This window comes from Zootermopsis nevadensis, unplaced genomic scaffold (genome assembly GCF_977971745.1).
Source record: "Zootermopsis nevadensis isolate Lab colony 2312 unplaced genomic scaffold, Znev_1.0 Znev_ptg000022l, whole genome shotgun sequence".
Lineage (NCBI taxonomy): Eukaryota > Metazoa > Arthropoda > Insecta > Blattodea > Termopsidae > Zootermopsis > Zootermopsis nevadensis.
The window spans coordinates 10,000,001-10,015,428 of NW_028259154.1; the positions used below are offsets into that span (position 1 = coordinate 10,000,001).

Sequence of the window (15,428 nt, forward strand, 5' to 3'; positions counted from 1 at the left end):
TGTGTGTTAAGCATTTTGATAACGATGCAGTGGTCTTTGTGTTGGAAACAAAGATTTGTTTCACAATTTTATAACCTGATTGTAGGCCTTCTGAATTTTACAGAAATCATATAAGGAGGCAGATTAAATTTTGTCTGTTTGTGAAACTTATGAATGACTATTGTTAAAGGCCAGTAAATCGGCAGGTTTTAATCAAAACTCTTGAATCACGTCACAAAATTTTATTTTACAGTCGGATGGACAGATGATGACGGCGTCTGAGGCCACCAAAACAAAACGGACGACGAGAATCATGACTTCAGCAGAAATCAGAAGCCACCAATTCCCACCACAGGCGCCACTATAGACTCTCTTACGTTTTTTTGTTACCAGAGTCGCTACCGGTGTTATTTCCTCGGAACTAAATCGGCCGGAGTGTGCTGCTAATCGCTCGGCCTCGATCTAGTGTCTGAGCTAAGAATGCGTCTACCTATACCTACATTATATGCGAGGTAGGGACCAGATTACTTGATAGCTGAGCTCACTAGTGATGAGGATAGTTGCGCTCGGCACGGCCTGGTCGGTGCACGGAACGGCCGGGTGGAACTGATAGAAAAAGCGTGGAGATGCGCGCGCAGTGCTTATCACCCCGCACCAAGAACTCGCAAGTAATCTGGTCTTACTATTCGTTTAAATGACGAGGTTCTTTATTAAACACTTGGTATAACGTTACCTTTCGCCTTTACCATTACTAGTATTGTAACACTTTCATGATGGCAGTATGCTGAAGTACCGATCCACTACAGCTGTTCCCCTTCAGGCTTTGTACCCCTGACCACTTACACTGCGATTCGAGCACTCTCTGTTGACAGATAAAGGAACGTAATATGAAGCGTTCTGTTTGATGTTTCATTAGATTTTTCATTTCCTATTTGAACCCGCCTATTTGACAGCTCGTCGAAAGGTCAGTGTGACTCATCGATACTTTAACGACTGTCGTTTGTTTTATAGTGTGTCTCGAAAGCGCTTAGCTGCTGCTAATTTGCGTGTGATAAGAACCTCAACCAGTTCAACCCATTCAACATTTCTAAAAGATGTTGTGTATCAATATTTTATATATCCGTCTCGGTCGTACAAATGATTTGTTTGGAAGATATTTTCCTCTCATAGCAAAGTATTTCTGCCATGTTTTATTACACAACTTTCGTGACCGGAAAATTCCGGTTACGAAAGTTGCTGTTTTACCAAGAGTCGTGCTGATTTAGTCGTGAATACAAATTATTGTTCAGCCTTGAATATGGAGACACTGTGTTCCTCCTAAATATTGGTATTGACACGGGCTCGTGAGTGACCGTTGCTGAAGGGTTGCCAACGGACAAACTGACTCACGCTATTAAATCTAAAGAAAAATCACGGGGGATGGAGGCCAGTTGTCAGGGATTCGCACATCGGCCGAGGCTGTCGTAAAGCAAGTGTTCTCAGAGGTCCGCGATGAGACTCGAGGAACGTTGATTGTGATGCCACCTGCATCCCAGTCTTGGAAATAAAATTACCAAGAAGCATTAAGGTGTCAAAACGGATAATAGCTTCGTTCGTAGTATTAATGCTTGGCTGCCAGAATGTTCTCGTTAAAGCGAATCGGCTTCCAGATCACTTCCTTCGGCGACCTCTTTATCGAAAGGAACGTAGTCTATTATAGTCGTATAGCGGAACCCCGTTACAGCGTTTGAATAAACTTCCTTATAACGAATATTATCCCCTCTTTATACGTTACAACGTACCTTGATTTTCAATCAGTAGCTTAGCGATATATCAATATTACAATCAATCACATATGTCAAGGTTGCGCGAGTTGAATAATGTAATACAGTTGATATTGACCGACGTTTCAAATGATTTTAATGCCACCATCCTCAGGGTGATAAACCGCAAGCGGAAATGTGACAGCAAAAGAAGTTGATTGGTTATTTTATCTTTACTTGAAAATATTCAATTATTTTATTTCTGTATATCTAATTGTCGCAGGAATTATTTAACCTAGCAAGGGATGATATCTTGCGCCTGCGTAAGACTCCGTCTCCAATAAACGTTTGATTGGTTCGTGACAATCTGTGTAAAGAATCTGATTGAGCATCATAAGGCCATGCGACAACCCGATAATAGCACTAAGGGCGATATCGCACTAGGATGCCGTGGCAGCGACACCAACAGCGATGCCATGGCGTCCAGCTGCCAGAAAAAGACGCCAGAAAAGCTGCCAGCTTTCGACGCCAGTCGAGCGAACAGATGGATCAACATTATGAGATCACGAAATGAAGGGCTATTAGCAAGGAGACATGTCCACTTTTATCACTTTTGAGAAAATGAAATTTACCTTTATCAAAACTACATACCTGGAGTGAATTTCAATTCTGTATTTGTTTTAATCTTGTCAGTTCTGTAACAAAGAAATAAGTAAGAAAAATTCTCCATACACACACTTTGCACGGCCATACCATTATTGAATTTGAAATATTTCAGTTCTTGCAAATCACATGTAATATTACATGAACAAACTTTATTTAATAAAACATTATAAAAGCAGGTTTCTTCTTAATTCACATTATTTGTGATATATAGATTGCTAAACAAAAAAACTTAGAAATCAATTTGCCATATTGGAAAGCGGCCCCACAAATAAAGCCATAGAAACACTTCTTAGCTAATTCTTTCTTTTCTACTGTAAATAAATCTCCTCCAAATATTTCCACAACTTCTTCCCAGTTTCTTTTTTTCAAGTCCCGGTTTGCGTATTCAATAGCAGATGAATCCCATAGTGATGGTCGGGCCTGAATTTCAATTATCAATCTTTCGGTGTCGAAATTATCCATGTTTTGAAGAAACAGAAATACACACAAGCACATTCACGCACGGACGTCAATGGACTGGCCAAACTGTCATGTGATGTTGACTTGGCCTTGGCCGTGGCAGCGATGCCAGTAGCATTTGAACTTGGCATCTTGGGTGGCAGCGATGCCAAGTTGGAAACGCTGCCAGACGGATGCCAGGTGCGATATATGACTACTAAATTAATGCATTGAGTTTGGCCGAGATTCTGGAAGCTGCGCCATGGCCTCCCGTTGGCATCCTAGTGCGATACCGCCCTAATAAGCACTATGATGTTTTCTCCAAACCCTTACCTAACCAAAATATACTTTTTGTTGTGTGATCTATGTAACCTGAGAATCTACCAAATTCACAGACTGCACACGCAAATGAAGCAACGTTTGAGTCACTTTTGATGCTGTTAGCTTGTCTGCTCGCACCAGTGGAAGTTGTGACGTAGTTTTCAGTTTAATTGAACGCTGCATGCCGCTCAAAGTACGTACTTGATGGTCCCTCAGTTTTCGAAATTCAGGGCTGACACCACCGGCGACAAGAAACACAAGTTCGACCGCTAGAACAGATTAGGCAAGACGGAGGCTAAAGCAGTTTGCATAATTTTGTCATGTAGGGGCAATACAAATGTGACCATGAACACAGCGATAACTGAAGGGCGTAATTACAGTCACGAACACGAACTCCACCTTTCTCATTCTTCTACTTTTTGGGTGGGCGGAGGCATCGACAGACGATATGAGCTGTGTTTTTAATCTCGTGTAGGATTTGAAGTTTTCATCTTCATCGGTTTTATTGTCGTTTGCAGAGGATTTCCATATTCACTTTAACTCTAGCAAAATCGACCTCTGGTGTCCTTTTATTTTAACATTAAATTATATTTCGACGATTGACTAGTTCTACATCTTAACCTATTTATCTTATTATTGAAATTAAACTTGAAATTCGGTTGGTGCTTCTAGAAAATATATTTTATCTGCTTTACAAATACAGATAACTCACGAATATATCTTACCGCTGTTTATTTTGGAGTGTAATGAAACTAACAAATTTGTCTGAACAGGTTGATGAACACGCTATAGACGTTCAAGGACATTCTTACAGAAGTAAACACTTAACTGCTTCTTAAGGTCTGTTGCTTGGTTCTGTTTGATCCGCTCTGTTTCAATGTTAAATCTCCTGATATTCTGGAAGAAACAACTATTACCAACAAGTAATTTATTTATAAGTTATGTGAAACGGACTTACTCAATTCTTTGTTATTCTTAAAAACTTTTTAGGAGAACCCAAAATTTCATTACGATCTGCTCAAAAACACTCATTTGACTGTTTCCCGATACATGTTAATTCAATATGAGATATTATTTTAGGTTGTGACGCCTTGCAGACTCGAAGGTTGTTATCAAAGCTTCGAGTCTGTATTGCGTTACAACTCAGAAGAACAACATCGAAATCTTCACCACCACGAGAACCTCAAATATTTACAAATAAACGTAAATTACACCAACAAATCTGATTTTCTACATGTAGTACTCGTCAGTATGAACCTAAGACTCTCAGGTTGTCCCTTTCCCAGGAATTTATTACATAGAATTCGTACAAATTACTTAATTCCTCGTGTGTGCTACATGTTTCGATGTCTTGTCCATCTAACCTTCATCAACTTAACAATTTTAGGTGTACAGTATATAATATGAAGCCTCTCATAATGTAATATTCTCAATTATCCTGTTCTGTCCTGAGATCAACACAATCTCCTCATAGCTTTATTCTATAAAAAAAATCCTCAACCCATGTTCGCCCTCATTTACAACAACGGAACATTTAACTCTGTAATTAAGAGTCTAGCATCCGATGGATAATTTGCTCTGTTCATTTCATTTATAAGTATCGAGATAAGTACTTGACAAGAAGAGTGCTTGGTATCATGTAGCGAGTTGTCTGGAACACGTCTATGCACTTTGAAAAACAGATTAACACGAAAAGTTGAAGTCTACGTCGCGTGTATCTGCTCTTTTAATTTCCGGCACGTCAGAAGTTGCCATTTTAGATATTACATATATGAATATATCATTAATAACAGCTAATTTTGCCACACGAATACCCAATTTCTTCACGTTTTCTTATCGGATTGAATTTTCAACATTTTTCTTCCAGAAATTATTACAATTAAGTGCTATTAAAGCTTTTGATATTGCGAAATAGAAATAAGATAACAGTGGAGTCTTCTAGGCCTAACCTGTTGCAGTTTAGACTGCTAACACATTTCAAATACATTATTCGCGACTTTGTATACATTGTTGTTTCCGACAGTTTTGATTAGTAAAATTTACAAGTACAAAGCGAATACACGGTTTTAAAATACAAGGCATACACAACTTCAATGTTTGACGCGAATGTAAAGATGGGTTCTGCACGGTAAGGTAATGTAAAAATTCAAATGGACGTGGGTAAGGAAAAGCCTCCTAACCGAGTTACAGCCGTCCTCATCTCCTGAAATTTCAAATGTGGCGCCAAACTTTCGTTAGTGTCCGTCTTCGGTCGGAGCGACGCCGACCAGAAAAGGCCATAGACAAAGAATATGGCGTTACCAAATGATACACACGGCAAAATTTTGACGATACATTTCACTTTTAACAGTGGCAGAGATTCGAGTGCCGAACGTATTTTAATTTACAACACCCAAACTCCGTATCTCTGTCTTTTATGTTTGTATTACTCATGGTGTTCGTTGGTAACACTACACTGGATAGATTTTTGTCTGTAGGAACACTTAAAACTTTCGTTGATTCTACTCCACTCAAGGACGTAGCAGTTCTGATGGCACCTTCTTGAAGAAGGCCGTTTGAGTACGTGCTCGGTGCTGCGTTGTAGCTCGAGGATGGCATTTTAAGTGCTTGGTACGAAATATCAGAAGCTTTGTTATTTAATGCCAAACTCCGAGCGTTAAGGAGGAGACGTAACAGAAATATGACGCCACGTCACTAAGTCAGGAAAATAGAAGATGTCTAATTCGGAAATTGGACTTTTCAATAAATATTATATCGGAATGTAGAACGCACCATTGTACCAGAATATTAAGTTACATTCAGTCTATACGAAAATGACCCCCTTTAATACGCGTCCTATTTTAAAATATTTACAGTAAAACTTGTAGACAGAAGACAGCCATTTTCAAATTAACATCCGTGAAAACATCAACTCATACAAACTTATATATTGTTAGTTTAAATTATATTTATAGCTTATTATATTAACGTGCCATTTTTACATTGAGTCTTTTGTTGAACACTAAGAAGTTCGATTAGATTTTCGTGTAAACTTCATTTATATCGGACAGATGAGCAAAACGTAATTAATGAATTGTTTATTTTAACCGTCTAATCACAATAAAATATTTTATTAAATATTAAAATATTATTACTATAATTAACATTTAATATTTAAAATATTTAAAATATATTAAAATATATTAAAATGATGCTCTTTCTATCGAAATGTTCGATTTACAATGTGATTAGACGGTTAAAATAAACAATTATAATCATCACAATATGACGCAACAATATCATCTCGTAATTAATGAAATTGTTTTGATAATGTTCTGTGCAAGACTTGCAATACGAAATCCTATCGAAACTCATTAAACAGCCTTACAAACTTGACGTCTGCTTTACGCAACTTATGATAATAATGCATAAACTGTGGGAATCTGCTTTTGTGTTCCTTCACAACGTGATCGTAGATGCCTGTTGGTAACGAGACTATATCAAGATCGTTTACCCTGGACTGTAATGTTGAGGTCAATAGATGCTCCTCAATGTATTAAGTTTCTCGCGATGAAGGCAAACTACAGCAGCGGATAGGAATATTATGATAGTCAATTGTTCTATTATGTCCGGGTTTCTGACAAAACGTTACTGTGCATGTTATCAAGTTTGTTTGTTCGTAAGTTATGGTAAAATCGTCAAAAAGTGAATAGATGAACGTGATGAACCTAATTACGTCGAGGTATATACGAAAAAGTTAAAGAGCGATCGAAGCTAGCTGATCGGGAAGGCCTTGGCGTATGTAAATTGAAAGAAAATTTAAATTTTTAGTCAACCTTTATTAAACGGTAGAAAATTTTTTAAATGCAATTTTAATTTTCTGCTGTTCAATTAATTTTGACTAGAATTATTTTTTGTGTGTGGAATCTATTGACAGCCTACACAGACGTTCAGATGTTCAGTATTTGTATTAAATGACACCGTGCAGGTTAGTTCAAACAACATTGCGTCTTCCTTACATAGCCCGTTTGATTGCTGGCGTGGTCATCGTTTTATTTTAAAAACCATTTCTTGTGATTCTTTCTACTCCCTACAGGTAAATTCTGAAATGGTGTAATGAAATTTATTATGATCTTTATTACATTTATTATATTTGCAGCCAAATAATCTCCTAATTGCCACTAACTAACCAACCAACCAACCAACCAACTAACTACCTAAGTAACTACATTGTTACAGCTTCGTTAAATATACGACGAACCTACGATCATATTTCTTCTACATAAGGATTTTACAAGATTGCTGTTAAAATTTCAAAACAATATGAAGTACAAGAATTGCAAGTTTCATGGAAACAGCTACTTATTTTAAATATATTATGTATAGGGCACTGTTACAGGCTATAAAGACATATATAGCATTTATGGTCATATGAACCCTTTTTCGGTGCGTTCCCATCCTTAAGGAGTGTCTGCTAAAATCAATTTGCCCGTTTGTCTGTCTGTAAGTACACACAAACAACACTAAAAACAATTTGTTTAAAGTCATTTGAAAAATACTCGTGCTATTTACATTTTAATATACGTCTAATAACGTCGTTGCTAAAATCATACAGATGGCTCTGAGTAAGTAAATGTATATTCCGACCAGATCGACGTTTGTTTTAGCGAATTAATTCCGCATAAGTATAGTGAGGTCAAGCCCTGTATCACAGTTTCCATGGTAACTCTCGCAAGCAAGAAAAGCACGATGGTGCAACATACTATGATTGTCTTTGTTTCTGTTCAGGAACCAGTGTCGGGCATGTCATAATTGTAACTCGTCGGATGTCCACCAGAGCGGAGCAGCAGTAGAGAGGTTTATGGCAGTGGTAAGTAGGAAAACTTTTTTACCGAAGTGTATTGTGCTGCTCGGCAAACTCTTATAAGGGGAAGTGCTGTTACCGCTCCCCCACCCGGTGTAATTTTATGTTACTGTTCTGTTTTTATCAAAGAATAATATATCAGTTATATTATGTCTTGCAGCGGTAACCGTTTTGAGCGTCGTATTGGTTGATATTTATTACATAAACAATGATAAATGCTATAGATAATACTTAAATTCTGTCTGTTTGCACGAACTTGGGGTGGGTGCATGTTTACTGTAACAGCGCGTTAGCCAGCAGGTCCGCTGACTACCCATCCTTTGTGTTGTGTGAGACGTAGCAGTAGTGACACGTAGCGGTAGTTTCTGTCAAATCAGAAGTGTTAAGTAGCAGTTTGATTGCCCGTGAGTGTTGAGAACGATAGTTTGGTGTTCTGAAGAGGATTAGACAGAACTCAGTATTGGAATATTTGAAGCTATTTACGAATTTGCCTGTAAGTACTAAAAAGAACCGCACGAAGACACTTTACTCAGGTTTGGCTGACGTTCGAAACGGAGACGTCCAGATTCGATTGTAGCGTGATTTGGTGATTCTAGGACACAAGTTCGATTCTCTGTGGGACTTTTTTCTACGCCTCCACTGTTTCCACACGAATTGTGGGACCCACACTGTTTTATTTGTCCATTAGTCACTTGGGACTGTTTACCCAGAACCAGAACTGTCAGAGCATAAGCTGACTTCTAGTGCTGAGGTCTAGAATGCGTGAACATTTAACTCTGCTTAGTGATTACTGAACATGGATTGTTATTTATTTATTTGTGGTTTATTTAACGACGCTTATCAGCAGCTCAGACTGTATAGTGTCGATGATAGTGAATTGGAAGGGATGTGAAAGAAAGCGGTCGTTGCCTAAATTAAGGTACTATTTTGATATTTTCCTGGAAGGACTGAGGAAAACCCCGCCCTGAGAGCCGAGGTTTGAATCCTGTATCTCGCAAGTGTGAATCGCTCGACCACAAAGTTCGGTAACATGGCTTGTTGCGTAAACAAAGTGGAACTTTAGTTTTTAATTTATCCGAATGATATTAATTTAACGGGGTAACGATAATGATCTTCTGGGTTGTTGCGCCGTGTGGTCTTGGGTTGGAAAACGATGTTTTAAGCCCTGATAAAGCAGGTAGCGTACTGTTCCGAAGCATTGGGTACAATTCAAAGACCACACAACACAACAATCCAGAAAACGACGACTTTAACGCAGATCACCTTAAAAGTATACAATATTTAACGGGCTTCGTCATCTGAATTAGTTATATATCATCTATTCTCCCACATCCTTCCCAATACACCATTCGGTCAGCTTGTCTCTCATGCAGGTCAGATTCTTGAAAGAAACCGAAAGGCTATATGAATGACAGTGTTAATGTAACAAATTGTAAAATTGTATGGGAGATAAGAGTTGAAGGCGATCGGATTTTGCTAGCCCAGGACAGGGACCGGTGGAGGGCTTTAGTTAGTTCTGTGATGAACCTTCGATTTTCCTAAGCCATCTATTTCGTTAGTTAGTGTTTAGAATACAAACGACTCATGTCCAGTAGCTAGTTTTTGAGAAGCCTGTAGGCGAGGTTCAGGACTCGCATAGGGATGACTGACAACTCCATCAATTTGTCCAGAAAAGTGCTTCAAAGAGTCAGAACTTTGCGTTGTGACGTCATGCTGTGGACGGGAAGCAGAACTCGTGTAACAATTCGCTCCGGTGTTCACTTTCCTATAGAGCTGGGCTCATCAACTACTACATAAAACAAAGCGGCACGTCATCTGATGAGTAAGTATATACGATCGGCGCATGTTGCTAAGTAATATGTTGTGAGAATATCGGTGTCTTTTTGTGTCTCAGGTATGTAAAAAAGTTGTTAACAAACTGGTAGAAACATTTTATGGAATCATCTAGAAATACACTATTATGCAATGAAGTTGACCGTGTCCATAATTATAAATTCTAATGTATAATAATCTTCTTCATTGCGTTCATGTGAATGTTTATTAGAGGCATATAAACGAACTACTTGTCTTCCTCGAAAAGTTTATATTACTCGGTCAGGTCAATAAATTCCTTTCCATTAACGAATCCGAAGTTACAGAACCCACTCAGTAAATCATCTGATCTTTCTGCCATAAATTCAACTGCTTGGAAATTCGCTAACTCACCCACTCTATTTACTCATTAGGTCTACCTTAAGTTCTCTCCCATTTTAGTTCATTATACAGAAAGACACGTAATTAATTACCTGTAGGAAAACGCTGGAGTATTCGTGACGATTTTCATGATCTCTTGGCTGTAATGTTTGCACCAGCTTGTTGCTGCCGTGGGGTGTTAAAATTTCTGATAAATTCTCTCTGCTTCAATGAAATTTAGCGATTAATTGTTAGTGACGCTTCAATAATTTCTGTACGCTCTTGGGTTCATAGTAATTTCACAAGCCTCTAATTTATTTCTGTAAATTAAAAAACTATTCAATAAAAATTTAAGTTCTTTTCAAATGGAATAATTGATTATGCTACTCTGCACAATTCCCTCACTAACTTACTCTGTTACCATAGAAATCAATCCCACTCATTAACTCATTTAATTACCACTTAAATCTTGGCTGTTCATTCCTGCAGGATCTTGGCATTAACAGATAGGAGAGGTTTTTTAAAAAAATATATTTAAACATTTGGTAGGATTCTTGGACGATTTTTAAACCCGTCGCAAGACCTCTGTCTGTACAGGTCAGCACAACACAGAAACATCCATGCCTTGAGTGGGATTCGAACCTACGGTTCCAGACCGCGCGGACACTGTAACCGACTGTGAATCACTCTGACTCATGAACTCAGTTAATTATTCATTAAATCACTCCTTCGTTAACCCAGCGCCTTGTAAAGATTTAATGTTCGTGTCCTTCGAAGTTTGACAATTTTTCGTCCTATCTGTGACGCATCTGGCAGAACACGGAGGGCATTTCGTGGACTTATTGCAGATACTGAAACGGACACAACATCGGATACTTTACGTTTAGAAAGCGCGTCGATCAACAGAAAAATATTCTGACTGTTACTTATTCCATATGTACGTCTTTTGTTTCGACAGTTGCCATGGTTCTCGAATTCCACGTGTTTAAACATTTGACAGGCGACAGTCCGTCGTGTTTGATCCTAGACCCTGAAGTATTGGAATACAAATAGTTTTTAAACGCGCCCTTTGCCGTTCTGGAAACTTTATTGGTGTCAATGTTGATTTATGTCAGAAAGGTGTCTTGTTCTTTTACATTCTATCTTAACGCTGTTTCTTCACTGCTTTAGATCAGTGGTATTCAACCTTTTTTGTTCGCGTACCCCCAGATATAATTTCTCTTCAACTTTGTACCCCTCAAAGTTGTTGGTGTATAATTCAAGTTATACATAGTATATAATCTACATCTAAAATAAATTAAATAAATTACATTACTGATTATTCAGTGTTTATCATAAAATAATATATATATATATTTTAAATTTTACGTACCTCCTAAGATATCTTCGCGTACTCCAGGTTGAATACCACTGCTTTAGAGTACCTCCAAGGCTTTTAATATACTTTCATTTACGGTTGCTTGTATTTATTTCTCATATTTGTGTTTTGATGACATCATCTGTTTTCGTTGTCCGTTTTTTCAGTATTCTGTATAACTTCTACGTATCACAATTATATTTCAGTTTTATTCATTATTTATGAATCATATTATCATTCGACGCAAAAAATCTGAAGTGCTGACAGCGGTGCTAAATTTACCACAGATTGTAGAACTATACATCCCACAGCCTTCTTTAGCTATCTTTCAATCGCCGTGCAATTGCGAGCCCCCGATTTTGACCAGAGGTCTCTAGGAGCGTTCGCAGCCCCGAGGAAAAAAAAATTAAAATCGCTCAACCCTTCTCTCTTGTCCCCACACATGGAACGGCTCGAGAATGGAAAAATCGATTTTAATTAAATTTGGCATTGGATAATTCTACGAAAAAGTGCCGAGTCATTTGAGATTTCGTTTAGATCGGACAGTTTATAACAACAGTTTTACATCAGAGAATAAGATGTTCTCGAACACGACAGCAAATGCTTCAGTTATTTCGGCAAAAAATGGAAATAAAAAAGTCAAGGTCAACACTATGTTTAGACTACGTTTGAGTCGGATTGGTTGTATTCTGTTGATTTTGTGAAATTTTAAAATTATTTTTACATGGGCGGAGAAATTAACCGTGTTAGCAGTGTTAGCCCGGCTAACATTATGAAAAAAGAAACAAAAAATTAATCTATCTTACCTTTGCATATACTATTCCCGACTAGTGTAAGCTTAAAATATCTGGCTAACAACTCCTGGCTGGCGGGAGCTGGCTATTGATCTATTTTATATGTTCCAATGTACGGAACACGTATTACTGAACCATGAAATTAAGGCAGGCCTTTTTTTAAAAATGTTAGCCGGGTTGACACGGTTAACACGAACCTAACCCCTGGCCAAAAACAGTAAAAAGTGAAGCATTGGTAGTTTTTGTCATAAAATTCGACAGGATCTAGGATATAAAGGTGCGAATTTTTGCCAGTGTAAATACGAGTAAGTATTAAGTAGCGTGAACAGTTGTATGTGAGTTTTATATTTGTGTTTTGTAAGGGAAGAGTGAATCGTAGTTATAATTATTCAGTTTATTGAAGGGCTAACCCAGAGAGAACAGGTTTTATGTCGATGTTCTTCTGGGTAGTAAAGACGTGTGATTGGTTTGTACACAGTCTGATCTTCAGGTCACTTCTACAAGTCCACTCTTTATTACATCCCCGAAAATCAAATTTGTATAGATTCTTTTACCGAAGACAATGAATAGAATATTTTATGATCCTTCCAATTAGCGTCAGAGCTGACCGCCTCGAAACGCCATTGGTCGACAATCATGTGTTTGCCATGCGCGTGGCTTAGCAGTGAATCACCTGACATATTTGTCCGTTGTTAGTCTGCTGATGTGTGTCCTGACCATTATAAGCTCACGAGTCCATGGCTCTGCGTTTAGATTTGAACGCAGAGGCTAGGTACGCCATATGCAGACGGGCCCAGGGTGATCATTAAATCGCGACGCCTGTATAATTTTTTGGTAGAAGTCAGAAATAAGTGGTAAACAGTTATCTGCACTGAAGCAGCAACTTACGCACTTTGAGTTAGAACTGAACAATGCATTAATGAATTACGCATTTATTCCCTATATTCGTGAAAAATTTGAATCTTAGCATTTTATTGGCGGGGTTGGCACGCTTTGTAATCTGATTTACTGTGGAAGTAAATTTAAATTTGTTTACATGAAAGCGACTTGGGTAGTTGGTGCTAAGCTGTAAGTAAAATTGTTATTAAGACAAGGGTTTAGTCCAGAAGTGGGTGGGTTTATCCATCTCTTGGATTACGTACGATTATTAGTTGTCAAACTACAGACTGAGAGAAATTTGTAAGTTTGTCGTGGGTGTGTCCCAGTGACAGTGATGGATTCAAACTCATAACTCCTGCAAGGAAAATACTTTCGTAGTCTCTAAGTGGTGGGGGGTCCATCTCTTCCAGGGAGTCAAATTCCGTTCGATTGTCTGTCTACACGTGTTCTTTGTACCAAGTTATTTTTGACTAAAACAAATCATGGGGTAGTCATGGTGTCCGCCCGTGTCCTATCATCTTTGGTGTTCTCTGTGCGATGTGTTGGCAACTTTTATCCGAATATTTGTAAATAAATGGCACGCCAAGATTCATCTCTTCGTTGCGACGTTCACATCAGATCTAGGGTTTACCCGGCCTCGTATCTACAGTCCACGACTGTAATCTTGAGACTTGCAAGGAAAATCAGGGAGTCCAAAGCTTTAAAGGCAGACGCTTTCCTCCTTCAACCCAATTCCTCACCCCGCAAGTCTCAAGATTACAGTCGTGGATTGTAGTAGGTACCGGATGCGTTTCCTCGGGGGTAAAGCAGCCGAGGCGTGAAGCCACCAGCTTACATAAATGTAGTGCCGAGATGTATTTGTACTCCCTCAATTGTCTGTCTGGCGTGATACTCATTTGAGTTACAGTTGCATCTTCTTCTTCTATGGATTATGACGTCGTCTGTTCCGGTCTCTCGATTTCCTTCCATCGTTTCCAGGAGCGCCCTTTAGAGTGACGTCCCTTTGACCGGTGTTCAGGTAATTTTTTCTTCTATGTGTAATTTAATTTTTTCTGTATTGCATTATTTTATATGCTACTGGCTCTTTCCCAATTAATTTCTATCGTGTTCATTTGTGAAACGTTTTTGTCTTGTACGTCCTTAGACTGACCTTAGAAAACGCATTTCTGCTGTTTGAAATTTGCTTATTTCTGTGCTTGTAATTTGCGTTAAGGCAGGGAAGACTATAACGTAATAAAATCTTATCTGTCTGTTTTGTCTCCACCCTTTAGTGTTCTTCGAAATGTGCCTCAAATGACCTGACGTTTTTGAACCCTCTGAGTTATATCTTGGTCCTTTTCAATTCACATCAGAGCCAACGCATTTTAAATGCTGTATTCGTTCAGTCGGAATATCGTCTGTCATAGAATGAATTCTTCTCGGGCTACCAGCCGTGTAAGATGGTTTAATGGAGAAACTACCAGAGTTTCGAGAACCATCTTCATCCTCAGGGTACTGAAGTTGTAGGAGATCCCGTCCGTTAACTCTGTCCGGGTTCTCCTACAGCTTAAAAACACACTCGTCCTCGTCTCCGGGAAATGTATTTTGGAACCGGTTGTGGATCGGTGGTCCCGTGTGTTGGCTTTTGCTACAGGTCGCCAGTGGTCACGGGGTCATTAAGCCGCTCGCTCCGTGATAAATATTTGTTGCAGTTGGGTGTTACGACCTGTCTAAAAGCAAAATGATCCATATCAGCTTCTAAAGCTACTTAACAAGTGACTGACGATGTATAATATTCTCATCACTAAGAATATCGGCGTTGTTATGACTCTGTAATCTTATTTCCATTCTATTTTCACTTCCTAATCATCCACTTCTCATCTTATTTCTTATTGTTTCGCTTATTCTTTATTACGGAGTGTGCGAGATCTTAAACTCGTCATAGGGGAGCCAGGGTTAGACGTGATTTTCCCAGGGAGTGTTTGCGAACAGTTCGCCACTGAGCTTTATTTATCCTGAGACATTTGAATCAGGTTTACAACTGTCTTTCATTTTACATGTAAATGTCATCCTCTGGTACGATTTGAACTGTTTGAAATGTTATGAATAACGAAGAAAAACTTATGTCAGAATGACTTATAAAATGTAAGTCTGGATTTAGGAGCGGATCGCAATTTTATGGCCCTAGTTCCTCGTTCTGCTTGCTTGAGGCCCGGCCTACTAGAGTAGAGACGCCATAACGCGGGCAAATGGAGAAA

The 15,428-nt window shown here is 38.6% G+C and overlaps 1 protein-coding gene across 7 annotated transcripts in view; it reads left to right on the plus strand.

Moving 5' to 3' along the window:
• Nucleotides 1–15,428, plus strand: part of SPR (G protein-coupled sex peptide receptor) — a 619,021-nt gene that overhangs the window by 58,757 nt on the left and 544,836 nt on the right. For all 7 annotated transcript variants that reach the window (XR_015536569.1, XR_015536568.1, XM_087353881.1 and 4 more), the window contains exon 2: nt 7,914–7,995. Coding sequence is in view for 5 of the 7 variants with exons in the window: in XM_087353881.1 (XP_087210007.1) it covers nt 7,914–7,995 (82 nt within the window). In the remaining 2 variants the exon portion in view is untranslated. The remainder of the gene's footprint in view (nt 1–7,913; nt 7,996–15,428) is intronic.